At 38.7% G+C, this 17,601-nt stretch overlaps 1 protein-coding gene across 1 annotated transcript in view; it reads right to left on the bottom strand.

Moving 5' to 3' along the window:
• Positions 1-17,324, bottom strand: part of LOC109061734 (transformation/transcription domain-associated protein) — an 81,273-nt gene extending 63,949 nt beyond the window's left edge. The window contains exons 1-22 of the mRNA XM_042735307.1: positions 17,068-17,324; positions 16,395-16,575; positions 16,253-16,302; positions 16,060-16,170; positions 15,857-15,961; positions 15,265-15,348; positions 15,105-15,161; positions 14,879-15,004; positions 13,351-13,428; positions 11,716-11,804; positions 11,490-11,586; positions 11,245-11,383; positions 10,798-10,876; positions 7,854-8,088; positions 7,393-7,723; positions 7,115-7,212; positions 6,715-6,909; positions 6,419-6,610; positions 5,342-5,507; positions 4,798-5,054; positions 4,514-4,714; positions 1,284-1,435 (exon numbers count right to left, since the gene is read on the bottom strand). Of these exons, the coding sequence (XP_042591241.1) occupies positions 1,284-1,435; positions 4,514-4,714; positions 4,798-5,054; positions 5,342-5,507; positions 6,419-6,610; positions 6,715-6,909; positions 7,115-7,212; positions 7,393-7,723; positions 7,854-8,088; positions 10,798-10,876; positions 11,245-11,383; positions 11,490-11,586; positions 11,716-11,804; positions 13,351-13,428; positions 14,879-15,004; positions 15,105-15,161; positions 15,265-15,348; positions 15,857-15,961; positions 16,060-16,170; positions 16,253-16,302; positions 16,395-16,494 (2,942 nt within the window). The 5' untranslated portion in view covers positions 16,495-16,575; positions 17,068-17,324. The remainder of the gene's footprint in view (positions 1-1,283; positions 1,436-4,513; positions 4,715-4,797; positions 5,055-5,341; positions 5,508-6,418; positions 6,611-6,714; positions 6,910-7,114; positions 7,213-7,392; positions 7,724-7,853; positions 8,089-10,797; positions 10,877-11,244; positions 11,384-11,489; positions 11,587-11,715; positions 11,805-13,350; positions 13,429-14,878; positions 15,005-15,104; positions 15,162-15,264; positions 15,349-15,856; positions 15,962-16,059; positions 16,171-16,252; positions 16,303-16,394; positions 16,576-17,067) is intronic.
• Between the last annotated feature and the right edge of the window lie 277 nt (positions 17,325-17,601).

The following is a 17,601-nucleotide window of genomic DNA, read 5'->3' as shown; positions in this document are numbered from 1 at the left end:
TCATCGCATCCATGAACTCGCTCCATTACATGTGCCTGAGGTTGAATAACCCAATCAAGCGATTTGATTTGATTACCGAGTATAAAAGGCTTTTTGTGTTTGGACAGCTGAGCCCCATGGGAGTCTGGCTTTGTGTCTGGCTGACATTTTGTCTCATGTTTGGTTATTTATCCCAGCTGATAGCAGCACAGTGATGGAGTGAGTGTTTTATCCTTCCTCAAGCCTGTGTTCTATAATGCCAAGCCGGTAGCAGTGGTGATGGATCGCTCCATTTCATTATCGCTATTTAAAAGGCTTGGCTTAGGGAGAGGACTGAGCCGAAGAGAGCGGTCAGATCAATTCAAATTCATAACGCTGCCACTTGAATGGAACTCAATTATCCAGCCTGGCATTTGCGATATTAAGAGGGCATTCCGCCTTCTGAAAAAGGCCCCTTTCATGATGACCAGCGCAGTGTGCCACACTGAAAGAGGGAGAGAGTATGTCATGAATCAAGACATCTGACAGCGGCAGCAGCTCTCCTCCCATATAACTGACACTCAGTTATTTCGGAAGGGGCCCGTATGACTAGCTTTTGGGGTAAACAGATAAAGTACAGTCAATTAGCCTCAGTGTGGAGATCAATGACTATGTTATGTGACCCTCCTGCCCAGCCAGTAGAAACGGCTCGGAGTAATTAGCCCTTTGAACACTGTAGACAGTGGCGGCCAGGCTGGATGAGGCCCAGAGGAGCTGCAAACATAGCAAAAACAGTAAAATATGCAGAAGCAGGTTTCAGCCTCACAAAGCACAGGAACAGTGCTGCAACTAATAGTTATTTCGATAAACGAATTAACTGTCAATTATTTCCCCTATTAATAAGGTTTTTAAAAATCCAAATGGATTTTCTGTATTTTTAATATGTATAAATTAAGGTCTTTTAAAATACCTTGTGGATGCATCTATGTATGCTATGCTGTACACAATATTAAGTGCAAAAAAGGAAACATTCTAAAACTGCTTTAAAAGTTTTAAATAAAATCACTAAATAGGAAAACTAAGTAGTTTTCAACATTCTACTGTTTTAGATAACTTTCAAGCACTTTTCCCACTGCAGCTCAGGCTGTGTCCTCTTCTGTATTTCAGACTTTTCTGTGTATAATGCGCATATAATGCGACTGATCGATAATCAGATTTGTCATGCCTTTCACACCAAATGTAAACAATTGGCCTGAGATTTCTGATAGGAATATTGAGCTATTTACACAAGTGCCAGTGCATGACCCATTAAGTGGATGTCTTACTTGGGATGGGCGAGGAGCTGGTAAAGGGCGTGCTTGTTGTCCTCCAGGCTGGTCATGGCAACCAGGAAGCATTTGATCACCTCCCAGGCCTGTCGTCTGTAATACGGCTCAGTATTGGCACTCTTCAGGCAATCCAGTGCAGTCTCTATAGCCTAGATACATAACGAGAACAACGCTAAACGTTACTTGACCAAATGAACACATACAAAATAAAATTAAACAGCTTTAAAGCCTCACATTAACAACCCAAAAATGAGTTAACAAAAACCTCATCACAAAATTGCATATGATTGCATGCCTCACACATCATTTTTATTCAAGTTATGTTGTATATGACACTAATCTCCCCCGCTTGAGTGAAATTTTCTGTGATGACACTTAAAGAACCATCATACATTAAAACATTCTGCAGTGATTAGATGCCTCTTAAACCCTAAATTATAAAGAGACAAGCTAAAGTGGCAAGACACGTCGAGGGAGAAGATGAGCTAATTAGTAAGATTCAAGGATAGAGAAGGCAGCTCGCCACAGAAAGGGCTGTCTGAATGAATTATTGCCGAAGACAGCGTGACCACTGACAGCCACGCAGGTCATTTCAAGAGAGAAAACCCAAAACTGGCTCTTAATACTTATATGCTCTTGGAAAAGGTGAAATAAATGGCACACGGGCTGAGGAAAAAAAGGGTCGTAACTGGCAGTACAGCGCTGTTTTACTATTCCTGAGGGTCTTGAGCTGTTCCTGCCTTGTTGAGACATTATTATAAATGTCACATAACCTTGTACACATGTTCTATTCCCAAGAGGTCCCTCCACACAAACCATGTCATTTTTCAAAAGCTCAACAGCCTCTACAGTGGAGGCCTGGCCCCTAAAAATGTGTGTGTTCCATATAAAAGCGTGAGTTTTTCTTTAAAACTCTTTGGGAGTTTTTCACTCATGTTAAATTGATTAGTGTTGAAAATGAATCTAGGGACCACTGGTGATGGACTCTGACACCGTCTGAATGTTTCAACTTCGTTTAATACCATGATGCTTGTAAATCTGACAAATATAGGCAAAATTAATCAAGCAAGAGAGACCATCAGCTCTGAAAGGAGAAGAACTTTCTTGAACTATGCTGCATTAGCTCTCATTTACAACCATCTGGGTTCCTGGAGAGAAGGAACGAAGACCTGCTTCTTATTAAACGAGAAGACAGTTCAGTTTGGCTGGTGTCCAAATCAAACCGTGCTTGAAAATTTCTACACATATTGAAACAAGTGTGCATGCTTTGAGAGTGAAGGCCGGTCCTATGAGGGACAGAATGAGTTGTTGTCTGTCTCAAACCAAACACATCACTGGGCTCAGGGCGGCTGCAAACAGCAGCTGCCGCCTGCGGCAACCACAGGGCGCATGCAAATGAAATTAAGCAGCGACGGTACAATGGCGGTAGCATCCATCTTTGTGGAGTGAACACAATTACAGGAATGACAGTTTGCGTTTTCCCAAGCAGCGACGAGCAGCAGGAAGGGCCATTAGCTGGAGTAAATAATCCCGTCTGCACAGCAGGGAGAGATTGATTAGAGGGGGGGTGGGCAGGAGGGAAGAGATGAGCACAGCTTACAGCCTGATGATCTATTTAATTACCTGGGGAAGACGATGTCTTTCTGCACACTCTACACTTTGACAAGGATTCATTACATGACGAGAATCCCTCTTCTAACCTCTCAACCTCCCCACCCCCTTTCACGCACACATATAAAGGGCAAATTGACATATTGAAGGAAGTGGATTCATTACGGTTTATTGAGATTTCTCTCATGCAAGCCAGAAAGCAGCGTTTCCGTAGTGTTTCTAAAAACATGACACAAACTCTAATGGCTCTCTGAGAGTCCTTAAAGACAACAAACACAAGTGGATTCATCTCAAATCAACCTCAAACTCAACCTGTATCTTTTAACAGCACTGAAAAGACACTATTAAATATAAATAGAGTTAGCAATTTCCTATTAACAAAATAATTGAAACATAAAATGAAAATGTCATTTGAAGCCCAAAGGACAAAATGCTGAAGAATATACTAACTACTTTTTTCCTTAAAATGAAGTAAAACTGGTGACAAGTCTTCTGAAGCCACACTTGAACTTTGATCAGTTGTATGGTTTTGGAATACTCGTATGGACCTTTTCTGGTGCTTTTATTGACATATCAAAACTTGACAGTACTTTAATTTATTATTTAGAAAAAAATTGGCCAGCACATGCTTCAATGTGTCATTTTTGTGTTCCACAGAAGAAAAAAAAAATTCTTATTGGTTTGGAACATGAAGATGAGTATATGACGACAACTCCTTTAAAGCTGACAAGGTATATAGCAATATGAAAAATATACATGAATTTTCAGTTTGGTTGGAGTGATTTTGCATCTGCAGAGAAAACTAAAATTATTTTCAAATGGCTGAAAAATGCCAAAAACCTTTAATTCTAAAGTCTTTAACTTTTTTTTTTTAATTCTTTCTGCCTGAATTTTTTATGTAACAAACATTTTATATACATTTATATACACATATATATATATATATATATATATATATATATATATATATATATATATATCGTATATTCATATATACATATATATATATATATATATATATATATATATATATATATATATATATATATATATATATATATATATATATATATATATATATATATATATATATACACATATATATATATATATATATATATATATATATATATATATATATATATAGATTGATAAGTTTGGGCTGGAATTTGTATTTTCATAAAATAGATAATGTTTTTTGTGATTATTACAAGTGAACAAAATAAGAAATGACAATGCTAAAATAAGAATGTAATAATGCTATTATAAACTACATTGTAAAATAATTTTACTTCATAGTATAAATGTAAAAATATAGTACTAATGTTTACATTTATATATTTCATTTCAAATATTAACTATCAAGCTTTTTTTTAATCAAATAAATGCTGGTCTCACAGTGAAGGATGGCACGGTGTTCACTTATACATGCAAATGTCATGTAATTTACACACATAAATGAACACAGTGCCACCATTCACTCTGAAACCTGCAGAGAATATATTTAACTATACTGCAATATTGGTTTTATTCCAATATATTGTGCAGTCCTACAAGGTATCATGCATTGACAACACAATAAGATGCTGCTTGTATGAGAATGATCTAAGCATTACCTTTTCCATGGGAAGCTGAATGGAGGCTTTGCAGTCTGTGAACTCTGCCTTGATGCTGGGGCCTTGAACCTCGGTCACCACATACTGCAGCTTCTGTGACTCCTTCAACATTTTCCGGTTACTTCCTCCAAACTTGCCCAGTACCCGGTAAGCAACATGGGAGATGGTCTCTGCAGGGTTACGAAGTGTTCTCCACAATGCCTGTTTATAAATGCATTATGAAAAACATTTGAATCATCCATCAGGCCTCAGTCAGGTCTAAGGTTAAAGGTCAGAGGTTTTACCTGCATCAGTTCAGCTCGGACTGGCTGGATATGGTCATATAGGAAGTCAGGCTGTAGGTTGTCTACACAGAGTTCCAGTGTGCGCAGGCCCTGGCTGACCAGAGTCTGGGAACCGTTGAGTGCAGACACCAGTGGGTCCATGAGCATGGGCAGATAGGGCAAAAGAGAGCTCAGCCGCACAGGGACAGTGAGACACAGCTCCACAAACAGATCCTTCATGTGCTGCTTATGGAGGCCGCTCTGCAGCATGTTCAAACCTAAGAGAGGACACAAAAGATCAATACTCAAGGTGTTTTCATGGTGACAGACATCACAGTTCTTTATTTTTTAAACTGCTTTTGGTTTGGTATTAACAACAGAAAATATGAGAAGAGCCGACACTCATTTATTTTGCTACCCCCACAATGCATCATATAGTTAGCTGGATCCAATTTGTTATTATATTTACCTACGCTATGACGCGTTTAGAATTGACCTTGTTGTGACCCACCCAAGAGGTCATGGCTGCCGCCCCCAATTAAAACCCATTAATGATCTCACTCACCTTGCAGCAAATTAGGCAGCAAAGGCAGAAACTCCTGGTACAAGAGGTCATGGCTGCCGCCCCCTATTGAGCGGAACAGGGCTCTCAGCAACAGGAAGTAGTTATAGGGCTCCTTAGCAGACTGAGCCAGCTCCATGGAACTGTTCACTATTTTATGAAGGTGAGGCTAAAAAAAAAAAAAAGAGAGAGATTCAATACATCCTTGAGAATAAAAATATAACTTTTATTCTTCACTGTAATGTAAGAAACACTGAATAAGTGAGCAAAAGCCATATACTGATATATAAGCCTGGCTGCTTGATTGGCATATATTCAGACATTTGGAGAATTTTATAAAAAATACATGGATATAGCAAGTGTGATGAGATCCTTTAGAAATCATTTTAATGTGCTGATTTGGTGTTCAAGAAATATTTTTTGTGCTGCTTAATTTTTTGTGGATACCAGGATAAAAAATATTTTTCAGGATTCTTTGATGAATAAATTGTTCAAAAGAACAGCATTTATTTAAAATAGAAATCCTTTATAAAAATTTAAAAGTCTTTAACTGTCCCTTTTGATCGATTTATTGCATCCTTGCTAAATAAGTATTAAGCAAAAAGTATCAATTTTAAACTTCTGAATGGTAGTGTATGTGTGTAAGTAAACTGCAACCATTAACTAAAAAAAAAAAAAAAAAAGACTATTTCAAAACAGTGACACTGAATATAAGAGGATAATTTCAGCGGGCAACAGGATCGATGGGAAGTGAGATACAGAAACCTCTTCCTTGCCACAATTTCAACAGTGACCTTCACTTTGGTCTTTCCTGTCAATCTGAGGCACAAGTGTCATTTCTCATCAGAGGAGCTGACAGAACGCATTAAAATTAATGCAGCACGGTTACTGGCACTGAGGCGTTAGACAGCACAGTGTCATCAGAGCTTGGAGGGTGTGAGCGATCCCTCCATCCAATCGCTCTGAAAAAATTGCGAATTATCTTCTCAATACTCTAAATAAGCACCTTAGCCAACTTAAAGACAAAAAAGGCCACAATTTGCTTCATAAACCTGCATGTGCATAACACACAAGACTCACCTTGAGCATCTGCTCATTTTCAGCAGCGAAGAGAGACACTGAACCAAAGACCAGTTTGAAGAGCTTGAGATAAAGGTTTGACAACTCTACATTGGAGCCCATTTCAGGCAGACGCTCCAACAGATACTCCACCAAAATGGTGGCAAACAGTGCAGAGGTGCTCAGGTTGGCCAGGAAGGAATTTGCAACAATCTGTTAAAGGATTGAACAGCCATGCATTATCAACAGTCAATAATTTTGAAGAAAAAGAAATTCAATGTCAAGTCAGTTCTTTTGTAAACAAAAACTGCTAGTACCTGTAGGGCATAGTTTTTGGATATGCGTTCCACCATGTATGGAACAGTGGTCTGGAAGATCTCTTTAAAAGTGAGAGGGTTCATCATGGTGAAGACTCCCGCGAAGTGTTCTAAAACCTCCTTCTCCTCCTTCATCCGCACCGTCTGACAGTTAGCCACACGAATGTAAGTCTGCCCATTGCCAGCAATCTGTACCTAGCCAAAAAGGGGTTGGCTCTGTCATAAGCAGTAAACTTCAGCTCTCGGTATCAAGTGCGCTCGAATAAACCAACTTTATTATGTTCTCAACATAATGTGACTTTCAGATTTAAACACCTCAGCTATTCTACCAGAAAGTTTTAAGTTACTTTGTGTAATGATTTTGTTGTGGTAATCTGCATTAATCAGTGGACGGTCGTACCTGGTAGATGTCCAAAGCCTGCATGGCATATTTGACCAGCTTGATGTAGATCTGTGTTTCTTTGGGCTGGAGTTGCTTGTTGGGAATGAACTGTGCCTCTATAACACATCAATACTAAGGTGAGAATATTCAAATGGGAATGCTGAGCAGAACTAGCCCTTCAATGACTTTGAGACGCTCCACAAACTTCAACAGTCCAGACAAAGAAAATGTTAAACAGAGCCAATATTTAATGACTTGGCACAATCTAAAGCCATGTAAAAGTTCATCCATCTCACCTCCAGGAGCTTTACAAGAAGTGATGCCCCATGTGATAGTTTTCACTCCACATACAAGAGTCTTAACCAGACTGCGACAGTCGGACACCTGGAAGGTCTGCTTGTCCTCCTTGTCCCCAGGTCGATCAAAAGATGTGGCCGGAGGTGGTGCGGGGGTGACGGGTGTTGGGGGTGCAGGTGGAGGTAAGGCGGGTGTAGTTACAGTAGGGGTGGCTGGGACTCCTGGTAACGCCCCTGTGTCCACCACACCAATCTCTGATTGGGGCTTGCACTTCTTAAAGATAGATACCAGCTGGTACCGTGCAATGGTGTGGAACTTCAACACAAAAACCTGAGAATAGAAAAGTCATGTCCGTATTTTTTGGGCTTTATAAATGCATTTACATGTGGCCAGTCTTGTATCCTATTGTAATTACAATCACAGCGTAGTTTACACAGGCTAATGTGCCAGTCTATCTCACCTCCAGCATTCTCATGAGAATGTCTCTGCCATTTCCATTCTCCTGTTCGCTCTTTGATCGGATGCAGTCTACGAGGTTTAGCAACAACTTGCAGGACATGGTTTGGATACTGCTTGGTAGGGACTCATCGTCAATATTCTTAGCAAACAGTTGCACAGCCAGAGAGAGGTCCGTCAATGGGAGGTTCTGTCTAACATGGTGCACCAGGTCTGCTAGCGTGCTGTATGCCAAGGGCCTGAAACATCAAGATACTCCATGTTAGACAACAGAATCTAAGCTTTCTAGAGGATTTCTGTTAGGGTTGTGGCAAAACTAAAACTTCTCAGTAGCAATTTCGATACCATGGCAATGTTCACTATTGGCCAGTGTGTTTCCATTAGACACATGTAACTGTGTTTAACCCTTCATCACGTTTAATCGCATTTGCTCATGCAAAGTCTCTAATGGTCTCCAAGGCTGCATCTATATGATCAACACTACAGTAAAATCAGTAATATTTCAAAACAATTAATTTTTTTAAAATGTACGTTTTCCATTTTAATTTAAAAAATGTAATTTATTCCTGAAGATTCTTATTTTTATGAACAAAGTGGTAACACTTTATTTTAAGGTGTCCTTGTTACATGTTACTTACTATTATAATAACAATTAATTATGCATAATTACGTGCAAGTAACCCTAAGCCAGACCCTAATCCTAACCCTAACCATATAGTAAGTAAATGTAGTTAATTAATATTACTCAGCTCTTAAATGTATAATTACACTATAACAAAGACAAATGTTAAATAAAATAGCGTAACCAACAAAGTTCAAAAGAACATTTAAAAAAAACAGAAATCTTCTGTAACAATATAAATGTCTTTACTGATACTTTTGATCAATTCAATGCATCCTTGCTTAATAAAAGTATTAGTTTAAATAAAAACTCATTCACCCCAAACTTTTAAACAGTAGTGTAGCTACATTTTATTTTAATTTTATAGTGCTATTGACTTGTTACAGATATCCATACTCCTGTAATGTGGAACCTCCAGCCTGAAATTGATCAAAATCAACCCTCAAAGAACAAATAGCTCTCAACTTGGCTAGTACTATCTTGGGTCGATACTTGGGGGATTTCAGGCAAAGTTTCAGAATAAACGACACTAATGGCTTTGACAGATTTTGAGTCCTGCCAAATTTGCCTGCTGAAGGCTGATGGAAGCAGTGGATGAAAGAGGGGTGGCGTTGGCAGGCATATGACATCTGGGGCAGGGAGACAGACAGTGGGCAATGCCAGGACAGCCTGGCACATGAAGATGGGCACCTGGATCTGTTCTGCCCAGTGGGGCAACTCAGCTCAGTCACGCACCATTAACAATCAATTCTGATATGCTGCACAATGAAATCTAACTTTTCTTTTTTCCCAAAAGCAACTTGGGAGGAAAAGGATTGTGGCCTCTAGCCACACTGAAGAAATGACAATAAAATGAACATTTATTATTATTATTATGGCTCCAATCCAAAATCTAGTCAGCTACCTTGTTGTTTACATAGTCACGATTCATTTATTTTGAATAAATCTTTAATATGACTCAGAGAGTGATTTATTCATTCTATGTTGACCGTGCATGCGCAACATCCTATAGGTTCTGTGCAGGAAACAGAAATGATTAGTTCATCTCCCGAGCCTTCATTGCTGTTTCACGTGATGTCTCATCATGAACAAATGACTCAAACTAATTAATTCTATTTTCTGTACAGACTACATAGCGTTAACCTATGGGGATGAGGTGTGACATAAGAACAAACGACTCCGGCCCGGGAGGTGAGGTGAACTAACAGACTGCATAGCCTGCAGACCCAGCTAAGCACTGAAATAATCATTTCTGTTACATAGAATTTGGCCTTGCTACATTATAGTTTTGACTTATTCAACATGTGCTCAGTGTTTGTGTATGTAAATGTGTTGAGGAATTTGGCTATTAACTGGTAGCGAAATGACTTGATGAAAGATTCAGAGATTCAACAGAGTCAGTAAAATGATCCGAACTTCCCCTCACTAATGCAAGATGTGTCCGTATCACCATTGATTACCAAGTGTTACTGGATTATTTTTAGTTATATTGGATGATAATGGAAATTGAATTTGTGTATGCTCATACTCTCTGCTGTTACATTTAGATGCCATATAACCTTACCTATGCCAACAACTTAAACTCAGAACAACAACAGCAGCAGCAGTATGGTGTAACATATGTATTTGGTACTTGCTACCTTATGTTTCTCTATGTCATTTTTTGCATAACTATGGCTTTGGAAAACTTCATTCAAAACTTGCATCTGATGTTTCTCTATGTCATTTTTTGCATAACTCCGGGTCATCAATACCAAGCTTCCTTGCAATTTCTTTCTAGGAATTAAATGCTTTCTCTGAATCTTTAACGTCTCACCGCGAGCGATCGTACAGGTGCAAATATACTTGTGGCAGCTCAGCTATTCGACACAGTGTATTTATGTTAGTGACTTGGAGAGGCTGTTCTCCTGCCTGACCTATGTTGAATGAGAAACGAACTGAGAAAAAATAAAAAATAAAAAATTTGCACATCAAAGAGGTTGGAGTTCCAGAACACACCCACCAATTGCGTAATCGCCACGGACCAATGGTAGATCAAAGATGTTTAGGAGCCAAAACGAATTCAACCAGAAAGTTCGCTTTGTTGAGCTGTTTCGAACTGCTAAAACGAACTTTGTTCTGGCCTGATTTTGTTCGAAATTACGTCATTTCAGTTCATTCTTCGATTTCGTTTGAAGTATATTGGGGCCTTTAAGTGGATCTGCAATGCCTTTTGCAGCGATGCCTAACTAAGCTTTGGAGGTTAAATGTGTGCCCTGCAAATTGCACAGACTGCTTATACATGAAACATAATACTGGTTTAGAGGGGGTTAATCTGCATTCTCACCTTAACGTCTCTCTCGCAGTATATCCTGAGCCAATGAGTATTGACTCATCGAAAAGCTTGTCCATGCATGGAATAAATTCTGCAACACAAACAGACTTTATCAGATGCCATCGCAGGCTCTGAAGCCCACCGAAACAGCTCAGGGGCCCATGAACCATGAGATACATCAATGCCAGAGCTCAACAGTCAGAGTTTCTCATCGATTCATTTCACTTCTCTACAGGATTAATGATTTAGAAGAGTGTATCAGATTCCTCTCTCAAATGCTATTGATTGAGAGGTGAAGCTCAGAGAACGCAGCCGTTACATATGAAAGCGGTACCCCATGAAGCTCAGCGGTGTAATTAACACCAGATGCGAGCGCTCCTACAATAGCGAGCTCTTTGCATATCTTATTTGGGAATATCTGCCAACAATCTGCAAAGTGTTTGGTGGTGGATGACTCACGGCTGCGTAGATCTGTGGTGAGGATGTGCTTGGCAGCGATCAGCAGCTCTTTCCGCAGGTGAGCCGTCTCAGGGGGGCAGTTAGACAGCAGCTGCAACATCCCCTTCACCATCTGCTGGGAGTACTTCCCAACCAAGTCCTGACACACACACACACACGTTTCCCATCGCCACATTAGTCACTGCTTGAGTATTAAAACAAGTTTAGAAAAGTTTAATAAACAGGTGGTTGGGCTATGTTTCTACCTGATAGATCCGGATAATGTAAGCCAGGAATGACAGGGTCTTGATCTGTGCGGCAATAAAATCTGCATAAAGCTCCTTGTTGAATAGCTTGTGTTGCCTGTCACGGACAGAAACCAGGAAATGCTTTAAATGTCACTATGTGTTAAATTGCACCTATGAAATCCTTTCCTGTGCATTAGTGGTGATGTAACACCACATGCTCAACAAGACACAAGAGGTCACTGACCGAGCCTGTGGAGACACCTGCAGCATGATGGTGTTCATGATAAGAGGCACAAACTCTGACACAACGTTGTGAATGTTCAGTTTGTACAGCTAGGAAAAAAGTGTCACACAGAAAAGTAATTAATGCATCAAATAACAGCAGGGCGATAGACAGAAAGTAGACCTGAGCTTGAAACATTGTTGCGTAAAATGTTACACCATTTATAAGATTCATGCATTCAAAACATAAAATTTAGAGTCGGACTCATAAGCAAACTCCACCAATACGTCAAAGCATTTTAAAAAAACGAATCATAAAACCTGAAGATTTAAGACCCTACACCATGTAATATGTAGAACATTTTGAAAGCAGTGAAACCGGTTTCATTTTACAAAAGGTTCCAAATTTCAAAGAACCGGGTATTCGATAAGACGCGTGCATTTCGATTCTGCTTAACGATTCCTGCGTTCGCATTTCAGTTTGATTAAAAACTATTAAGTGCAGGAACGGAAAGAACTTGCGCATGTTTGTGTGCAGCGCACATGGAGCGCAAGCGCGTACACAGAGAGCAGCGGTCGGCGGTCACGCTGCGGGTTCCCGGTTTGTGTCTGTTCTCGGACTGTGCATTTCCACTGTAGAAAAGGTTGTTCCGAGCTGAAACTGACATCTTTCATATTTGTTGACCAATATACAGAAAACTGCATCAGTATATCATCATAAACACAGCCGTTTTTTAAAAAGACAACAGCCTAATAAATGTGCTGCCTGTCAATGTTAATCAAAGAACAAAAGAAAATCATTCACTAATCTTGACTGAATATATTTAATAACTTTAATTGATTAATCTTTATTTTATTTATAAAAAGAAAACTATGCAGTGTTTTTAAACTTTTAATTACAGTTTCTGTACCTGAAATTTTGTTTAGTTGTATTTATTTATGATATTGCTAATTGATTTGTTTGTTCCTCTCTTATTACTGACTGTTTACTTGTCTTTAACACTTTAATATTTGAAATTTATATTAATTTTTTTTAATTTGCTGTTTTTTTTTTTTTTTTTTTTTAAAGCACAGGCTAAATTCCTCTTGCAGTGTTTTGTAGGCTGCTGATTTTTGCCCATGTTATTCAGCTGCAACAGAATGCTTTGTAAAAAGACAGAATACATGTTTGACATCTAAATGTTTGACTTAATTTTTTTTTATATTGGATTTTTTATCTTATTGGAATAGAAACTAGGAATCGATAAGAATCGGAATCGATAAACAGAATCAGAATCGATAAAATTCAAACGATACCCAACCCTAGTCAAATGTATGATGATAACATGCAGAGAAGGTGAAATAAAAGCTGTGTTTTGATTGATCGTAGCTTCCTAACAGCTGTGGGCTGTCATTTTCTGCTATAAAACATCAAAACTGATTTCCTTTACAATTAAAGCTCATAACAACAAAGGCAAAAACATCTAATCACAGCAATCATTTTGATAAGAGTGGCAGGTTTGAGATAATAATGGATTTAGCTATAAAGTATGGGTTTCAGATGATTGACAGCACCTTTTATAAACAAGCCAAATGTCTAAATGAGAGACGTGTCCTTTTAAAAAGAGGATGGCTGGCATAAAGTCAATACTGAATGAGTGTTTTTATGGGCTCTCACCTGATACATGAGGACAACGATGATGGGCAGCTCTGCCAACACTTTGAGTGACAGCGATCCCCGGGGGATTATGGTATGCTGGAGGACAAAGAGGAGATGGATGAGGCCACTGAGAGACTGAACCAGTTGTCACCATAAAACTTATTTTTTAGCACTCATATTGATCTGCTTTTTGTGTAAAGAAAATAAAAAAAAACATTTAAAAAGCAACTGCATTCCAGCGCCTCTTCAGCAGAAAAAGCAAAAGCAGGAATTCAATGCCCTCTAGTGTCTACATACAGTAAATATTGTTTGCGTTATAATACTCTGTGCAACTGAACAGTCCACAAAGACCCTGCTTACACATTTGTGTCAGCTGATTTGATCACAAGCGTTCAGCACAATATACATGTGTAATCAGGATTCAAAACATTTTGTGACTGAATGCACATATTGTGGAGGTCACAAATGCATGAGATCGAATTGTTTTTGTAGTATTAAAGGGGTAAGTTCACCCAAAAATTAAAATTTGATGTTTATCTGCTTAACCCCAGGGCATCCAAGATGTAGGTGACGTTGTTTCTTCAGTAGAACACAAACAAAGATTTTTAACTCAAACCGTTGCAGTCTATCAGACTTATAATGTAAGTGGATGGGAATCACGGTATTGAGAGACAGATAAGACATTGCGGTAAAAATCAGAGGTAAAAAACGATATAAATACTGTTCAGTTTCTTGCACAGACCAATCGTTTTGTGTCTTTACACATCAATGTATTGTCATGAGCCACAGGGTTTAATTTGGTTTTGTTTGTGTATGTTTTATGACTCTCAAAGCCGTGATTCCCATCCACTTACATTATAAATCTGCATCGGTTTAAGTTAAAAATCTTCATTTGTGTTCTACTGAAGAAACAAAGTCACCTACATCTTGGATGCCCTGGGGGTAAGCAGATAAACATCAAATTTTCATTTTTGGGTGAACTATCCCTTTAACTAACCATCTTGATGCATCCAAGACGGCAGTGAAAAACCATTTACTTGCCTGTCAATCACTGCACAAAAATAGTGTTTTGCCATTTCTGAGTAGCATTTTTAAAAACAAGTAACCATCCAATTGAATAAATTGGGAAATAAATTTTATTTTCTGCTTTAGTGTTACTACCAGGTGTAAATCGGCTGATCAGCTGTGATCAGATCACGCAATGCAGGTGTTCCTGCATAGATATGTTAACAAGATCAAACAATTATACCATAATGATATTAGGTTACTACTACTACTAGAACACTGCCAGACTTTGTTCATTAAGAGAAAAACAGATCTGCATTTGAACACTCAGATCTTATCAGTTTTACTTTCAGCGTCCAGTCTTATTGGTACGTTACAGTTCACTCACACACAAACACACATGCAGACACACAATCTTACACACAGTACCATTCTCTGGACTAAAGCACATCGCTCTCATCATTGTGTTCTGCTGATCATGTTTGTCAAAACTATTCAGCTAATGAGGATTTTGTACAGGTCTGCTGGAGTTTGTACTGACCGTTCGGGTCTCGCTGTCCTCACGCTCCGGTGCTGTCTTCACTAATACTGAGGTGATCATGCCCACCATTTCTGGAGAAGGCACTGTGTTTTCTGCAATAACCTGAGGATTCTCAAAGTACCTCGCCTGACAGACAGATACACAAGTTCAGAAAACACATACTTTAACACAAGCATACTTAAAACGCTTTTTTTTTTTTTTTTTTAAAAAAAAAAAAAAACCTTACCACTACTTTTGGCAGTTCTTTGTAAATTTGCTTTACAAAGTCCAAGAAATGATGAATCTGTAAGAGTTGGCAGGAAGATGTTATTTTTATAACATTTACTGAAACACAGGAAATGCAAATGCTAGTTAACATCACAGAGTGCCAGAAGGCTGTATCTTACCTCTTGCGAGATCGGCGGGCGAAACTGTTTGTGCAATTCAATGATGATGCGTAAACAAATGAGCACATTCTCCTCACTTTCAATCTAAATGATGAAACACAGAGGCAAAAACTAATCAGAGCCATTTTTTATATAAAACATACACACACTCATGCACGCACACACACACAAGATGATGCATTACATATGTAAAATAAATTATATTTAATATTCCTTTGTAAGAGAACTGTTTTTTTTTTTCATGTAGTTTGAAATGTAATTTATTCCCATTATATGACTATGATATTAGTGTTTTTGCTTATTTTTTCATTAAGACAAAACAATCAAGTCAGAATTCAGACAGATCTGCATTTGGACACTCAGCTCTTATCAGTTTTGCTTTCAGCGCCCAGGCTCTTTGGTACTTTACAGTTCTCACACACACAGAGTACCATTCCCTGGACTAAAGTACATCGCTCTCATCATTGTTTCTCTGCTGTCCCTCTCACATGCAGTTACATATACAAATATTTGTCCAAAAATGCTCTACAGCTTTTATTTTATAGGCTCTTTAAATTAGAATAAGCCTGACATTCAGATAAAGAAAGCTGACCTCAAGGAAGCGGAACATGACAGAAAGGACATTCTTGGCATGAGGCCGCAGATGTTCATTAGTTGGGATTCGGTGGATGATCTCCAGGACAAGTTTCCTTAATTGCTAGAACAAGAGTCAAAGAAACCTCACGTTTACGTAAATGTCAGGAATGAGTCCTCAATAAAGACAATATGCAAAATGATTTTGACTAAAAAGCACACCTGCGTTGGTTTCTCTTGAAGGAACTGCACTTCTCCATCCTGCAGAAAGGTTAGGAAACGAGGGATGATGTGCTCCAAGAAAGTAGAATACTGTGGCGAGGATGTGACATTCTGTGGACGAGGATTAACATGAATTAAAATGAGGAAGCGTCTTTTATTTCAAGCTTTTTATAAACAAAATATAAGGGCTCACCTCAAAATTCTCACTAACTTCCTGCATCATTTTCAGTTTGGTCTCATCCGCTGATGTATAAATGAAAGAGAAACACAGTGGTAAGCAAAGACAACGCTTTCAACTAACATTGCAACTTTTTAGTTGAATGGAGTACACTCACGTGTGTTGTTGTCAGTGAGCGCCGCCACGAACTGCAGGTATTTCTTCATAAGGGTGGTCTGATCCACCACAGTGGGGCTTGGGGTGGGCACGAAAGACATGGTGGCGGCCGGGACAGACAGGATTACGCTGAATAAAGGCAGACTAATGTCTGCGCTCGTCTCAGTAGAAATTCATGTCATCTGTAGGAGAGAAACCATACAGGGAACGTCAATATTAGCGTCAGCCTTGCACAAACAGGTACAGTATCGTATCAGATGGTACTATCATGGTATTTTGACAGATGCAGCCGGTACTGAACCATTACCATATTTGCATAACATGGTATTTACGTGATATTAAAGGTCAAAATGCATGGTAGTAACGTTACCATCTAAACACACACACAGACACAAAGATACATTATTGCCATTTGACTTTGAACTGACTGACTGAAAACTATAAACATATATATAGATAAATTTGAGGTGAATAATAATGACACTATATTGTCTGGTTTATAACTGAACTTGAAAATAGAACTGAATTTTGCAACCAAGACGTTTCCCTGTTCATTATTGTAAGGCTGATTTTAAAGCGATTTGTTTTGCGTACTTGCCATTGCATTTATATCAGTTGCTCACAACAAAAACAATGGCAAGTAAATCAAAATCTCATCCAGCACAATTACGTACAAAGTGTTTTATGCAGACTAGTTTATAAGATGACCTCTAGTTTAGGGAAGCGGTTGGCGCGCCAAACTGCAACAACACGCCTACTGCAGTCACGCTCACTGACATATGATGCGCTCGAGCTAAAGTGCTAATATTAAAACCTAAATGAACCCCTCTAACACAAATCTACCATTAACACAGAGACTTTCGCTTCTCTGAAAGGATTTACATGTGTTTATAATTGTACTGCGTAAGCTAGCAGCACACCAGGCCAATCACAGAAGAAAGAGAATACTGTCGCTAACTGACTAGCCGGCTGCTAACCCACATTATGTCATCATTCACATGCAGAACTCAGGCTTTGCGCTTTTTACCTCAATTAGTGCAAATATCGAAGGCGGTTGTCTTTAACATAAACGCTAATAAAGAACTTATCCACTCATTATGCAAATAAATTACAAAATCACTCCCAAAAACAGCAACAACTTACCAGCAAGGAGACCGGAAGGAGTTGTAAAATAACTTCCGCTACACCATATGAAATTTGGTGGAAGG

Source organism: Cyprinus carpio, chromosome B12, assembly GCF_018340385.1.
Source record: "Cyprinus carpio isolate SPL01 chromosome B12, ASM1834038v1, whole genome shotgun sequence".
Taxonomy (NCBI): domain Eukaryota; kingdom Metazoa; phylum Chordata; class Actinopteri; order Cypriniformes; family Cyprinidae; genus Cyprinus; species Cyprinus carpio.
This window is presented reverse-complemented; position numbering and strand designations above follow the sequence as displayed.